General features: G+C 40.1%; 1 protein-coding gene across 12 annotated transcripts in view; it reads right to left on the bottom strand.

The window, feature by feature from the left end:
* tspoap1 (TSPO associated protein 1) overlaps positions 1–14,653 on the bottom strand; it is a 75,154-nt gene that overhangs the window by 36,456 nt on the left and 24,045 nt on the right. For all 12 annotated transcript variants that reach the window (XM_084941677.1, XM_084941667.1, XM_084941669.1 and 9 more), the window contains 2 exons: positions 2,800–2,907; positions 2,425–2,553 (listed from right to left, as the gene is read on the bottom strand). In XM_084941677.1, coding sequence (XP_084797803.1) covers positions 2,425–2,553; positions 2,800–2,907 — 237 coding nt within the window. The remainder of the gene's footprint in view (positions 1–2,424; positions 2,554–2,799; positions 2,908–14,653) is intronic.

The following is a 14,653-nucleotide window of genomic DNA, read 5'->3' as shown; positions in this document are numbered from 1 at the left end:
TACTTTTAAACTTTCCAAGTCTCATTCTGGTCTGCAGGAATGCTCTTGTGGAATATTAGTACTGGCACTGGTAGCTCACTGATTCATCAATAGGCAAAGACCAGCAAAGGACAGTACCAAGCCAATCAGTTCCAGTGCAGTCTTTGTTGGTGTAGTTTTACTACAACTGATTTATATCTTTGGGCATGGCTCTGCTCTGGAACTCTCCCACCCTTTGATGCACATACATAGAAAGTCAGGGAGCATGTCCTATATGTGATCTGCCATGTGGATGCATAAGAGAGTATCAGCTGACTTATCCACTGATTTGAACTGGCACTGAGATGAGCTGATCTATCATGATTATGTCTGGCATAGATGTCATGGGCTGTCTGACTATTCCAACTCTAACTCTGGATAATGGTGTGGTATGTAATTTAATAGATTCATCAACTAGAATGGCAGCTTCACTGATAATCTGTAATTCATACCAAGATCCTTGATTGTATTGTATTGTATCTTTATTTTGAACATGTTAAAATAGTATGACAACAACAGAGAAAAAAAGTTTTTTTTAATAATCCCAGTAACACATCAAAGATATACAAATTTACAGATATATATACTTAAATAAACATACTTGTGCACCCACACACACACTTATATATACATCCCTATTGTGAAAGTAGTGGGTGAGAGCACCCGATCAAAGCCCGACCTACTCCCTGTACTTTGCAAAAACCATATTTTTGAACCGCTTTTTAAACTGAGTCATACTGGGACTTTGCTTCAGTTCTTTACTTAGTCTATTCCACAGCTTCACTCCACACACAGAGATGCAAAAACTTGCTAGTGTTGTACGGATGCAGGGATGTTTTAAATTTAATTCCCCCCCTCAAATTGTATCCCCCGTTCCCTTTTAGAAAACAATTTAAGAATATTGTCAGGAAGTAGGTTGTTTATTGCGTTATATATAATTTGTGCAGTGAGAAAATGAACCAGATCTGTGAATTTTAGTATTTTTAATTTTAAAAATAGTGGATTTGTATAATCTCTGTAACCAGTTTTATGGATTATCCATATGTTGCTTATCAAACATAGTGCTTTTTAATCATAAGTGAAATTTTCTAACTATAAAACAATACTGAATAAACAGTGTAGGTGCCAATGATGACTATGTATAAGATGATTTCAGTGTCTAATGTCTGTTATGTTAAAAAATCACTAAACAGAGAACAGGCATCTAAAGCTACTGCTGTATATCATAAGGAAGCAAAGGGCATACAGATATACATTTTTCTGACGCTGTATATTTTCCCTATTTCCTACCTGTGGGACTATTAAAGGTTTTCTTATCTTATCTTATCTTAAAGGCCGGTCCGTGAAAATATTGTCGGACATAAACCAGTCCATGGTGCAAAAAAGGTTGGGGACCACTGGTATAGATGATATCTAACTAACAACCAGTACTTGTCCATCTGACAGTGCAGCTACTATCTGATGACAGCTCACTAAAAAGGCTTTTCATTAGACCAACTCATACAGTCCACAACAGGCACTGATCACCTATTACAATAGGAATATAATATAATATAATATAATAGGATTACTTAGCAGAAGAAGTGCTGTCTCTTATCCTGCAAACACTGCATCGTGAAGAAAAAGAGGAAGTCCATTGGACAGTGCAGTTACTATCTCAGATTTACAGTATTCATGAGCTGTCTCATTAGCAATAACAATGATTTAGTATTTGACAACTGTGTTTAGTTTCTGCAGTCTTTTGCTAGATCTCTTTAATAAAAGTGTATATTACATCTTATGGAACCTCTTTGTTTGAAAACGTTTTCTTTTGCATCTCATTTCTATGCATTACAATATTTGGTGTACAAGGCTGCTTTTATTCATGTAAGAAAAAAAGATCACACACTGCACAACTCAAATTTTTACATATTTAATAAATAGTGTGTGAGGTGTTAATTCATTTTGTCATGTTTTCTTCTGTTGAGAATTTTTTTTTTGTACCCTTTTATTCACATGCTCTGTGACTCTGTTTCTAACTTATCAGGCATTATGACAATGTGATTTGGACTGATAAGGAGTCACTTGCTGCGTGTGTGTGGTAGTACAGCAGGTACAGCAGGTCTACTAATCAGAAGTATGGTGGTTTGATCTCTGGCTGCTCCAATCTGCATGCCTTGGGCAAAATACTAAATCTCAATTTACTCGTGTGAGTGTGTGAATGTTAGATAGAAAACACTTGAGCACAGAAAAAGTGCTTGTATGAATTGGTGAATGAGGCATGTCGTATGTGTGCTCAGGTAGAGTAGAAACGCACTATATAAAAACCCTGTCCATGTACCATTGGTTCAGAGTCACTGCAGCCACACTGTTGGGCGACTCAGTTCGCTGTGGGAATGTTTGAGCTATTTCATATGTGCTGCATACCACTTTGAGGTTGGCCTCCTGCAGTTTCCGAGCCCTCTCTTCCAACCTCTTTGCAAGAACAGCCAGCTCTGTGTTCTTTCTCCTCAGCCGCCTGACCTTCTCCTCAGTCTCTGGGGCACTGCTCTTCCGCTAAACAAAAAAGGGATGCAGCAAATGCTAACACAGCAGCGGCAAAAAAATAAATCACGCAGTTATTCAGAAAGGCTTAATAATGATTCAAATCTGCAAGTTGGAACTCAAACACCTGCATAAAATGACTGAAGAAAAGAAGCAAAGGGAGTTACATCTTTTTGTTCACCGTCTGTGCACCTGGCCTACTTTCTTACAAAACCTTCACTCAAGTCTACACGCCCTCTGTTATATTTTTAGTCTTACCAGCAGACCATTCTCCTCCCTTAGTGTGGCACACGTCTTCTCCAGCTCATCCAGGGCTCGCAGAAGTTCAGAATTCTGACGCACCAGGAACCCGTAGTCAGTACCATTCTGGAAAAAACAAAATGACACCAAAAACAGATGCAGAGTTTACTATCTACTGCACAGCTGTTTGTTTTGTCTCCTTCAGTTAAAATGTGAAAATAAGGGATTGGCTTTCATTCTGGCTTAATCCATGTTTTATATCTAACATGCAGAAAACCTCCTCTGCTGTCAGCCACTGTTTACACAGCACTGTCTAATGGTGACTGACAGATGACATCTCACTGAAAAGGCTTTTCATTAGACCAACTCATTCAGTCCAGAACAGGCACTGATCACCTATTATAATAGACCAACTCGGCAGAAGAAGTGCTGTCTCCTATTCTGCAACACTGCATCATGAAGAAGAAGACAAAAATCTTGAGATAGCCTACAACCTTCTCCACCCGTCACATTCTCATATAACAACTTAGCTTCTTCCTTGAAATGTCCATTAAAAAAAACAAATACACAAATTAACTGATACTTTAACTCTCTTAAGGAATTTTTGATTTTAGCTGTCCCTCCTAATGACCCAAAGCCACTTTAGTGCTAAGCTCATCTTTGTTACAGAGATTTTTGCTAACTCTGAATTTTTATGTACCGTAAGTTTCGGGCTATAAGCCGCTACTTTTTGCACAAGCTTTGAACCCTGCGGCTTTTAGTCAGGTGCGGCTTTTCTATGGATCGTCCATGATTTTTGTGATATCGTAAGAGGATTTGTTTTGGTTGTTCCGCTGTTGTACGGCACTACGTTGCCTGGCGGAAGGGCATGTGATCAGACACACAAGAGTACAAGAGTGGTATGCTGGTCACATGTCCGTCTGGAGCGCGAAAAACAAACTTGATTAGCAAGAGCAAGAGGAGTATTACAGGAGCAAAGGAAGCTTTCATTCACAAACCCTCAGTATGGCAAACAAAAGAAATGCATATGATGCAGCTTTCAAATTAAAGGCAGTCGATTTGGCACTCAGCAAGGGAAATAGAGCTGCTGCACGTACCCTTGGTATAAACGAATCAATGGTGAGATGTTGGAGACGCCAGCGTGATGAACTGGCTCTGTGCAAAAAGACGAAAAAAGCTTTCATAGGAAATAAGAGCAGATGGCCCAAACTTGAAGACTGTATTGAAGACTGGGTGAACACACAGAGAGCAAACGGGCGAGGTGTTTCAACTGTGCAGATCCAACTAAAAGCCAACACAGTCGCCAACAGTCGAAGATAGAAAATTTCAGAGGTGGGCCATCCTGGTGTCACAGATTTATGAAACGAAAAGGACTGTCCATCAAGGCGCAGACGACTGTGTATTAGCAACTCCCTCCCGACTACGGAGAGAAAATAACAAACTTCCGCAAATTCACACTAAGAAAGATAAACGAATATTCCATCGGACCGGACGAGATCATAAACATGGATGAAGTGCCGTTGACGTTTGACCTGCCCCTCACTAGGACTGTTAACAAGCAAGGCGAATCAACCATCACGGTGAGAACCACTGGCCATGAGAGAATGAATTTCACTTGTGTGCTGGGCTGCACAGCATCAGGGTTTAAACTTCTGCCAATGGTGATCTTTAAGCGGATGACTATGCCAAGAGAAGAGATCCCAAGGGGCATCCACGATCACCAAAGGATTTCGAAGGGCTGGACTGCTGCGTGATGGAGAGTGGGACACCGCCACGGCCCTTCAGAGGGTGTTCGACTCCGACACTGACAACGAGGATTTCTTTGGTTTTGAAAGTGACAACGAAGGAGAGAAGCGGAGAGTGGATGATGAAGCCATCCTGAGCCTGTTCGTTTCCAACACTGGAGAAGAGGACTTTATGGATTTTAGTGCGCAGGAAGAAGAGAAAGATGGTGGTGAATGACTGATTTTTCTTGTTGTTAAAGCCGTGTTACTGCACCTGAGCCTAAAAGGTAGGCCAAATCTCTTTTTCTGGTGTGCTGTAGGTTATTGTTATACACTACATTTGTTACTCGTTTATAAAGCCTAGTACAAGTTTCGTACTTGTAATTACCGGTACTTGTGCATATACGTAAAAAGTTATGCAAATATGTACCGGTAACTTGTTTTTCAAAATATTAATAAAAGGGATGTGGTCCCAAACAGCCATCTCTTTCCTGACAATTCCCTTTGTGCATATTCTCTTACATATGGTAAGTAAACATTAAAACACCTGCGGCTTTTAGTCAGGTGCGGCTAATGTATGTACAAAACAGGAGTTTCCCCTGATTTTAGCTTGTGCGGCTACTATTCAGGTGTGCTTTGTAGTCCGGGAAATACGGTACTAATTCTGCCACAACTTTTTATTTATTTGGTTATATTTTAACACAATTTATGCTGAGAAATTGTATTCTAAAATCTGCCTATTTCCATAGTGTTTTCCCCCATTTTTTCTTTCTTTCTATAGAAGATGTTGGTTTCAAAATTACTTTAACAATAAATAAACCAAGTAAATGGGGTTCAGTTTTGTTTTTATTTCACAGTGTCTCAACTTTCTGAAATCAGGATGGCATGTCCCAGTCCTAATGTATATTTAATTGTTGTATTCAGGTGTTATATTTTAAGTGCACCATGAGGTTTATAAAGTGTAATTAGGTGCTGCAATAATATTGCTGTGAGCTTGTGAGGGGCAGCTGAACAAATCAGCAGTCAATGTGGCAGAAAGTCAATGTGGTGATCAAGACTGTCATGGGTGTTTAGCAGCCACATGGTTGAAGCCTGGAAGAGAGGAAAACCTCAGACTGGTTGTTCATCTAAATGGAAGTGATACCACCCTGCCTCTGTGCCAGGGATGCTCTAAATGAGCCCTGAGGCTCAGACGTAAAGGTTGAGATTAGAGCTGCCCACAAATGCAATGATTGCATTTAGAGCAGATGAACAGATAGCTATAAACCCAACAAAAGCTCCATCCTTACTGTAATGCAGCACATTTACATAATCTGAGTTTGGCTGCTCACATATAAGGAAAAAGCAGTTATAACTGAGACAGATATTAGCCATGGAAGATCCCAAGCATATGCTAAACTAGTATGAAACAGTCTGCCCACGGTTACCCAATGACAGCAGCAAAAAAAGACTGTGACATATTTCAGGTACTGTAAGAAGCATGCAGAAGTCTCCATGTGTGGAACACCTGCTCACCAATATGTCTACGTAAAACTCCTTATTATTAACCTAAAACCACCCTCTTTTGTATCACCACAGACAATAGGAAAACATCCTCATGACACAGTTCAGATTAAAAAAGTGAAACAAACACTAAACAATCATGCAGCCATCATCTCATTTATGTTGTCTTGGTAACTGCAGCAGAGAGGTGATCAAATGGCTCCCTGGTGGGATTTTAATGCTACTGTACCTATTACTGAAGTCAACACTAATGGCCAGCTGTTTACTAAGACAGCAGCTGAGGCTCCTGTGCTCATAAAACAATGGAGATGCTGTCTACCTGGTTAGCGGGTTACTAACTACTATTTATTTTCAGAATCTGGTTGAAAAAAAAAACACAAAACAAAAAAGGAATGTGTGGCATTGGGTTACTAGATAAGGCATGATTTAGCTATAAATACAAATGTGCTTTAGTCAATTTCCAATACCTTCTAAATTAGTTGTGAAAAGCTTGCAGTCAAAGCACGATCTGATCAGTGCAGGGGAAAAAAGATGCATCACGGACGGTGCTTATAATCAATACAGGCATAGAGTCAGCAAGTACATTCCCCTTAAACCTGAATGTCCTCTTTGAACTAAGCTGGCATGATCCAAGACAAAAGGAATTTTATTACTCACAAGTCTGACTTAAATGTTTGAGACGTGAACTGCTTAAGCTGTTTCAAAACTTCACATTTAAGAGGATAACATCAAGATTTTCCAAAGCAAACTGTGGTTTTGAGAAAACAATGCATTTTTCTGCAATAACCATTCAGGGTAGTTACATTTAGTGACTCTCTCCTTCTGACATCTGCTGCTTTTACATATAAAACAAAAAAAACTCTTGCAGTATAGTCATTCATGTTTTCCCACATGTTTCTTTCTTTCAGATCAAGTTCACAGTTCATAAATAAATGCAGAAAATCCCTGCAATCCTTCATCAGAGTGTTTCCACCCAGAGGAAAATATGCAAACCCTATAATATGCTATAACCCTATAATACTCTATAGTAAAGGTAGCACAATTGCTAACCAAAGTTTAAAGAACAGATAAAAAAAAAACTGTGAGCAACACTTCATTCTCAGACTCTTTGCTTGCTGATGACACATGAATTTCCTTTCCAGTCACCTTTCTCACTCACTATGTATTAATAGACCTCTCTGCATTGAATCATATCTGTTATTAACCTCTGTCTCTCTTCCACAGCATGTCTTTTATCCTGTCTTCCTTCTCTCACCCCAACCGGTCGCAGCAGATGGCCGCCCCTCCCTGAGCCTGGTTCTGCCGGAGGTTTCTTCCTGTTAAAAGGGAGTTTTTCCTTCCCACTGTCGCCAAAGTGCTTGCTCATAGGGGGTCATATGATTGTTGGGTTTTTCTCTGTATCTATGAAGCGCCTTGAGGCGACTTTTGTTGTGATTTGGCGCTATATAAATAAAATTGAATTGAATTGAATTGAATTGAATTTTTCAGGGACACAGGGACAATGCCTATTATTATAACTGTCTCAGGCTGACTTATCTATTGAGCCATACAGTTAGACATAAAAAAGTACTCTTATGGGAAAAAAAAATCCATCAATCCATCTGTCTTAAAATCCAAAATATATTAATTATTTTCAAGGTATAAACTTACATATGAAAAAAACCTTATGATATTTAGCAAAATTAGATAATACTTCAGCATTGCACTAACATAAAAAGATGGAACACATGTTTATTAGAGCTCTGGTAGTCTAGAAAGGAGTGAGGTTAATATAGCTTTGGGAAAAGTGAAAAATAGGAATGAAGGTCCAATCTACAAACTACAGTAACTCCTTGGTTATGCAGGAAGTAGTAAACTACTACAGTCATGTGAAAAAGAGATTAAGCACACCCCACGATCCAGTAGCTTATAGAACCAACTTACACAGCAGTAAATCAAAGTATTGGTTTTCAGTTTGACTTGATCAGTCTTACACATTGTTGTGGAGAAAATTTTAACCACTCTTCTTTTTACAGCATTGTTTCAGTTTATTGAGGCTTGGGGGCAACTCATTTAGGGTTTCACTAGAGCATTTCACTGTGTTTGACAGTTGGTTTGGGCTCCTATTGTTGTGTATCTCCGCTTTGGTCACACTGATAATTAATGTGTGTATTTGATTAGAAGCACGCTAAAGAAGTGTACTTACTGCTTCCAGTGTACTTAGTTTTCCACAGCACTGCACAGTCCTATGAAAATCTATGTGCACATGATAAAAATTGAGGCATTAAAATGCCTTTTCTTTGCCTGTAAAATAATAAATATATCTGTACAATCTGCTTTATAAAAATAAAAGCTGCTCATTCTTGCCTATGATGACATTGTTCAGTTTTTATTTGTCATATGCAAGTTAGCACAGGGTCAACATCGCAATGAAATGTATTTGACGAGCAGAAGTCACTCAGCAGAATGGTACAGTAGAAGAAAAAAATAAAATAATAAAAAATAAATAGAAAAATAGTAAAGAGCAAAATATTAATGAGACGCAGTAAAGAGAAAAGAGATTTTCAGTTAAGTGACTAAATATATATGTATATATAAATATATGTACACACTAGTGATTAAATAAAGAAAATCTTAAATAGGAATGTGATGGGGGGGGCAGATGGGATATTGCACAGGAATGAGCAGCAGTACTGAACAGTACAAAAGTTTTTTAGTGGTACTTATTACAGTGTTGCACTTTTTTAAAATATAAATATCAATATAAATATCAGTAAAGTGGAGTGACCAGTGCAGATTAAACAGAGTACTTGTGAAACTGCAGGGTTGCTTCTGAGTGCGTCCTGTGGACTGTGTTGTGTGTGTTTAAGTGTTGTGGTTGAGATGTCGTATGGCTTGATGGTTAAGTCTTGTAGTCCGAGCAGACAGACTCCTGTAACGTCTGCCAGATGGTAACAAGGAGAACAGCTGATGTGCTGGGTGGCTGTGGTCCTTGATGATGCTGTGTGCTTTACGGAGGCATCGCTGAAGATAAATGTCCTGAATGGCAGGAAGCCTCATGCCAGTGATGTGCTCTGCTGCCTTCACCACCCTCTGTAGTGATATACGGCTGCTGGCAGAGCAGCTTCCGTACCAAACTGTAATGCAGCTCGTCAGCAAGCTCTCGATCGCACACCTGTAGAAATTTGAGGTGATATTCGCGTTCATGCCAAACTTCCTCAGCCTCCTCAGGAAGTAAAGCCGCTGGCAAGCTTTCCTGATAGCAGTGTCTGTGTGAAGGGTCCAGGAGAAGTCCTCGGTGATGTTGACTCCAAGGAATTTGAAGCTGCTGACCCTTTCAACCTTGACACCGTTGATGTGGATGGGCTGGTGTTCCCTGACTGGTCGTTTCCAGTAGTCCACTATCATTTCTCTAGTTTTGCTGATGTTGAGAGTCAGGTTATTTTCCAGACACCACTCGTACAGTGCCATCACCTCCTCTCTATAGGCCGTCTCATCGTTGTCTGTGATGAGGCCTATGATGGTTGTGTCATCCGCAAACTTGATGATGATGTTGGACTCGTGTTTAGCAACACAGTCGTGTGTGAACAGGGAATATAGGAGGGGGCTAAGCACACAACCCTGTGGCGTACCTGTGTTTAGGATGAGTGGTGAGGAGGTGTGCTTACCAACTCTCACCACCTGGGGCCTGTTTGTGAGGAAGTTTAGAATCCATCTGCAGATTGGTGTTTCCAGCCCAAGGTCGTTGAGCTTCATGGCAAGTTTTGAGGGGATGATGGTGTTAAATGCCGAGCTGTAGTCGATGAAGAGCATCCTTGCATATGTATTCCCTTTTTCCAGGTGAGTGAGGGTGGTGTGCGTTGCCAGAGCGATGGCATCCTCCGTGGCTCTGTTTGTCCGATAGGCAAACTGAAGAGTGTATCAGGGAGGGAGGAGCAGATGTGACCTTTGACCAGCCGCTCCAGGCACTTCATGATGACGGATGTCAGTGCAACAGGACGGTAGTCATTCAGACAGGAGACCACTGATTTTTTGGGAACAGGAATGATGGTGGATGCTTTGAGGGACGTGGGGACCACTGACTGCCTCAGGGAGAGGCTGAAGATGTTGGTGAACACCTCTGCCAGCTGGTCGGCACACACTCTGAGAAGCCGGCCCGGGATGCCGTCCGGTCCTGGAGCTATGTGAAGATTGACCTTTTTAAAAGTCCATCTCACAGCTTCTGTTTTCAGAGTTAAAGTTACAGCCTCACTGTCCTCCTGAGGGTAGAGGATCTGCTCTCTGTTGTCTGCATCAAAACGAGCATAGAAGTTGTTGAGCTCGTCTGCGAGAGATGCAGTGGGCTGAACAATGACTGTGTTGTCCTTCTTGTAGTCAGTGATGCAGCGCATTCCATTCCACAGTCGCCTGGTGTCAAAGCTGTGGTAGCTGGACTCCATTTTGTCCCTGTATTCCTTTCTGGCCTTTTTTATAGACTTTCGGAGGTCATACCTGGCTGCTTTATATGCATCAGCATCCCCGGAGTTAAAGGCAGAGGTCCGCACTTTTAGCTTGGCACGAACATCTTTATTTACCCAGGGTTTCTGATTTGGATATATGCGGACAGTGGTTTTTGTGATGGTATCATCCATGCACTTTCCAATATATCCAATGACAGAGTCTGTGAGTTCACTGATGTTGCCATCAGCTGCATCCACAAATATCTGCCAGTCAGTTGTGTCAAAGCAGTCCTGTAGGACCTCCTCAGCCTCACTGTCCCATTTGTAGATGACCCTGGAAGCTGGTTTTTCCTGTTTTAGGCTTTTCTCTGTATGCAGGCAGCAGCAGAATGGAACAATGGTCTGCCTTACCAAAAGCTGGGCGGGGGAGGGGTTTGTAGCACTCTTTGAATGGAGTGTAACAATGGTCCAGTGTTTGATCACCTCTTGTGGGGAAGGAGATGTGTTGATAGTATTTGGGGAGAACCTTCTTCATGTTGGCTCTGTTGAAGTCTCCCAGCACAATAAAGGTAGCTTCTGGATTTTTGTTCTCGAGTCCAATAATGATATAGTTCGTCCATTCGTACATTGGGGAATAAAAGCAGCTAATTTCATAATGCTGAAGCTCTAAAATGATCTCTAAAAGAAGCTATTGTATCCCACATCACTTTCTCAGATTCCAGTTGATGAGTTTACATTGTAAAAAGTGCAACAAATATCTGTTTGTGGCCCTTAGACTGGCAGGCTATCAAACATTCTTTGTATGATAAGAAGGCACAAAGAGTGTTAGCCTCAGTTCACAGATACATTTTTGTGTCCTTGAGAGTTACTTTTCCATCACTTAGAGAAGTCGACCAGTCCCAGCGTCCCAATCTTCCTCTAAGGACAGCCATGCTAGAGTCTAATCAATCACCTAAGAGGAAGCCAGCCAGCGTGAACTCAGCCTCCAGTTGGCTCCATTCTGATTCTAACGATCTTGGAGTCTGTCCATGTCGCGTAATGGTTCATTGGGAATCATGCTCAGAAATGCACCGGAAGCTTTCCGTGGGCATGATGTTTGCAAACTACAACCAATCAAACTCCTGCTTTTCTCAGTGCCACAGAAAAGGGCTGCAGGTGGCGAGGTTTACCCAGACCTAGGATACGTATTAACATTCAGGCAGCAGTGTCGTTTCCACATAGGCCTGTCTCAGGAAAGCAAGGCAGATGTAACTCGGTCACAAGAGGGCATGGGTCTCTACACCAACGTCTGTCAGCAGATCTTGAGCCCTGGGCAGGACAGACGGAGCGGTCTCCTTGTGCTCTGTTTGAATCTTTTTGAATATATTTATTACTGCACACATATATCTTAGGGGTTCCCTGTAATAAAAAAGCATACTGTTACAGTCTACAGCCTGTAAAGTCACAAAAAACATTAACTTTTTTTCCCCTCAGTTGTATTTATAGTAGTGTTTTCAGAACGTAAAATCTTTCAGTAAAAAAAAAAAAAATTTCAATGTTCAACTACAGCAAAAAATATTTCATCTGTAATTTAATTCAATATTAAGGAAGGCTTTATGAGACTCATTCAACAAGTCCATTCTTATTAAATTGTATTAAACTGAAAGCTTATATAGCACTTTTATTGACTGCCGCTCTGTGACAACACTTTATGCTGTAAAAAAGTAATAATAATAATAATAACAATAATGATAAAAATAATAATATAGAATCTGTTTTGGCTTCAGGCAATTTCTCTTGTGCCTTCTCTAACTAAATTTACCACCCACATTGGGTAATTTCAGCAACCCTCATTGTGCACCATGACTTTTTATCCCACTGCTTCTTGTTTCCAAGCTATGTCCACCTTGGTCGATCATAACAGTCAGATGATACATCATACAAACTCAACGAGACCATCTTCTCTAATAAAATCCCAAACATTTTGTGCTACATGCTTTTGGGTTTTGAAGCTCTCTCACTGTGCAACAGTCTGGACTAACATCCACCAATAACACCACTATTCATTCATGTTTTCCATCTTTCAACTGATATAACACACGATCATGAAGTTTAAGATGAACTGGGGGTTTTTTCTATTACAAAAAATATAGACTTTTAGGTCTTTAAAATGACTACTCACTCACAGAAAATAGTTTCACACAAACACTGCCATACTTTCCTGTGCAGTGAAAGTGACTGTAAGTACGCCAAAGGAAGGGCAAACTCTGCCAATCACATGACTGTTACAGTTTTGCATCCCAGCAGATATTAGCATTACTGACCTTGTAAACAGAAGAAGAAGAGAAATGTCTTTACTGACAAATCCAACAACCAAACTTAACAGGAACAAAGAATAAGTTTTTAAATTTTTTTCATTAATCCACTTACACAACCTAATCAGACTAAAATGCAAGACAGTATACGGTTCAGTTTATTGAGTCATGGTTGGAGGTCTTGGTCAAACCCCCAACCCTGTGATTAGTGCCCCAGTCTGCTTCTCGTGTCAAACAACCCTAAAGTAACAATAAAAACGAAGTTTACAAGAGAAACCCAACAAGCAGGATTTTATAAATGATCCCCTTGAATTGCTTTTATTAGTGAGAGCAAGCCAAAACTGACAAGGTTGAGCTTTTTAAAGAGAACAAGCTAAATTGCCTTCTGATTATCTGGGTCAGTTGGTGTTTTATATGCCTCTAAGGTTCGACATGAAAATGGGTTAGGGACTTTCTGGCCTGCCTCTCGTGGGGGTTTTACTGGAAACTCTTACCTAGGGAAGCAACACAAAAAATGCATAGAGAGACTAATTTATGATAAATAATCTTTGTACTGAAATAACTATTCTGAGCGTGTGACAGGTTTTATTTAGCACTCTTGTAAAAAAATATAAATATGTGAGGTGAGTCAAATAGGGAAGTATTAAAAACAGGTCATGTATATGAGAATAAACGTTTTTTATTTATTCTTGGATTTAATGAACTTGTTTTATTAGCACTACTAAAAGATAAACATGCTGTTTACATGGCACCAATTTTCACTTTCTCCCTTTTAACCCCCTTTATCCCCATATTTCATTTCATTTCTCACTCAGCCCTCTTTAATATTTCATTTCACAGTTTTTCTGCTGCGATGTTTGCTGAACATATTAAAAACTACAATATTAGGCAAATATCAGTGCAGACATACAAATTCTGGGAATGGTAAACTAATATAAAAAAGTACAAGGACAGCAGAAGAGCATGTGTAGTAGATGATACATTTTATTAGATCTTTGAGAAAAAAGAGGACTTTAGAAGATAGAACAGATCATTAAATGTTCAGAGATTTATTCTTACATATTCATAAGGTTGCAACAGCCAGATTGTTCTTTTGTCTTGTATCCATGGGGAGCTTTTGTATGCCGTATGGAAATGTCTGGTTTTCACAGAAACACCAACATCAGCATTTTTAGCTGAGCTAAAAATCTCCTGCTATAAGCCTCTGAGGAGACTACAAGACAAAGACACAGACGGGCATGCTTTGCCTTTCTTAACTCTTTGCTGGGCTTAGATCATGCTTGCTGTCTTAGTGCTGACTAAGTAATAAATAAAGGGAAATAAACAAAAAAAGAGCTGCATATGTTATGTCAATTCAGGTTAACGGTGATTTTTTTTTAAAATTCAATATGCTTCACCACTACCACAACACAAAAACTGATGTACTTAAAAACAGCTGCCTCCCTAGCAACATGTAGATTCATTTTTATAAACACTCACTCTACAACCTCCATGTACATGCTGCTGACTTTCATTCATTGGCATGAAGAAGGCAGCCTGCTGAATCTGGAAATGTGCCTTAATTAATGGAAGCCTCATGTGCTTCTAGCAATACTGGAAGAGGGAAAAGCCTCCGCCCACAGACCCAACCCTCAATCACTGAGCGGTTGCGCAGACAACTCATAAACACAGCTTTAATTACCAGCGCAGGCGAGAAAAAGAAAAACGGTAATGATGGCTTGGGAATGGCAGCCCTTCTCCTGATGCAGATACTAATGGACTTTATGGTATCAGTGAAGCGGTACAATTTAAAGTCAAATCAGTGATGCTCCTTATCTTGGCCTGCAGTAACACGAGTGGTTTGCTAATGAGGTTGTGTAAACTGCTAAGTTGTCAAATACCCTCAAAAGACATGAATCTGAATCCCATGTTCCTTCAATTTTAACAGTATTAT

This window comes from Perissodus microlepis, chromosome 10 (assembly GCF_051167445.1).
Source record: "Perissodus microlepis isolate ML-2025 ecotype Zambia chromosome 10, ASM5116744v1, whole genome shotgun sequence".
NCBI classification, from domain to species: domain Eukaryota; kingdom Metazoa; phylum Chordata; class Actinopteri; order Cichliformes; family Cichlidae; genus Perissodus; species Perissodus microlepis.
Note: the sequence above shows the minus strand (reverse complement) of the source record. Positions and strands in the feature narration are given on the sequence as shown.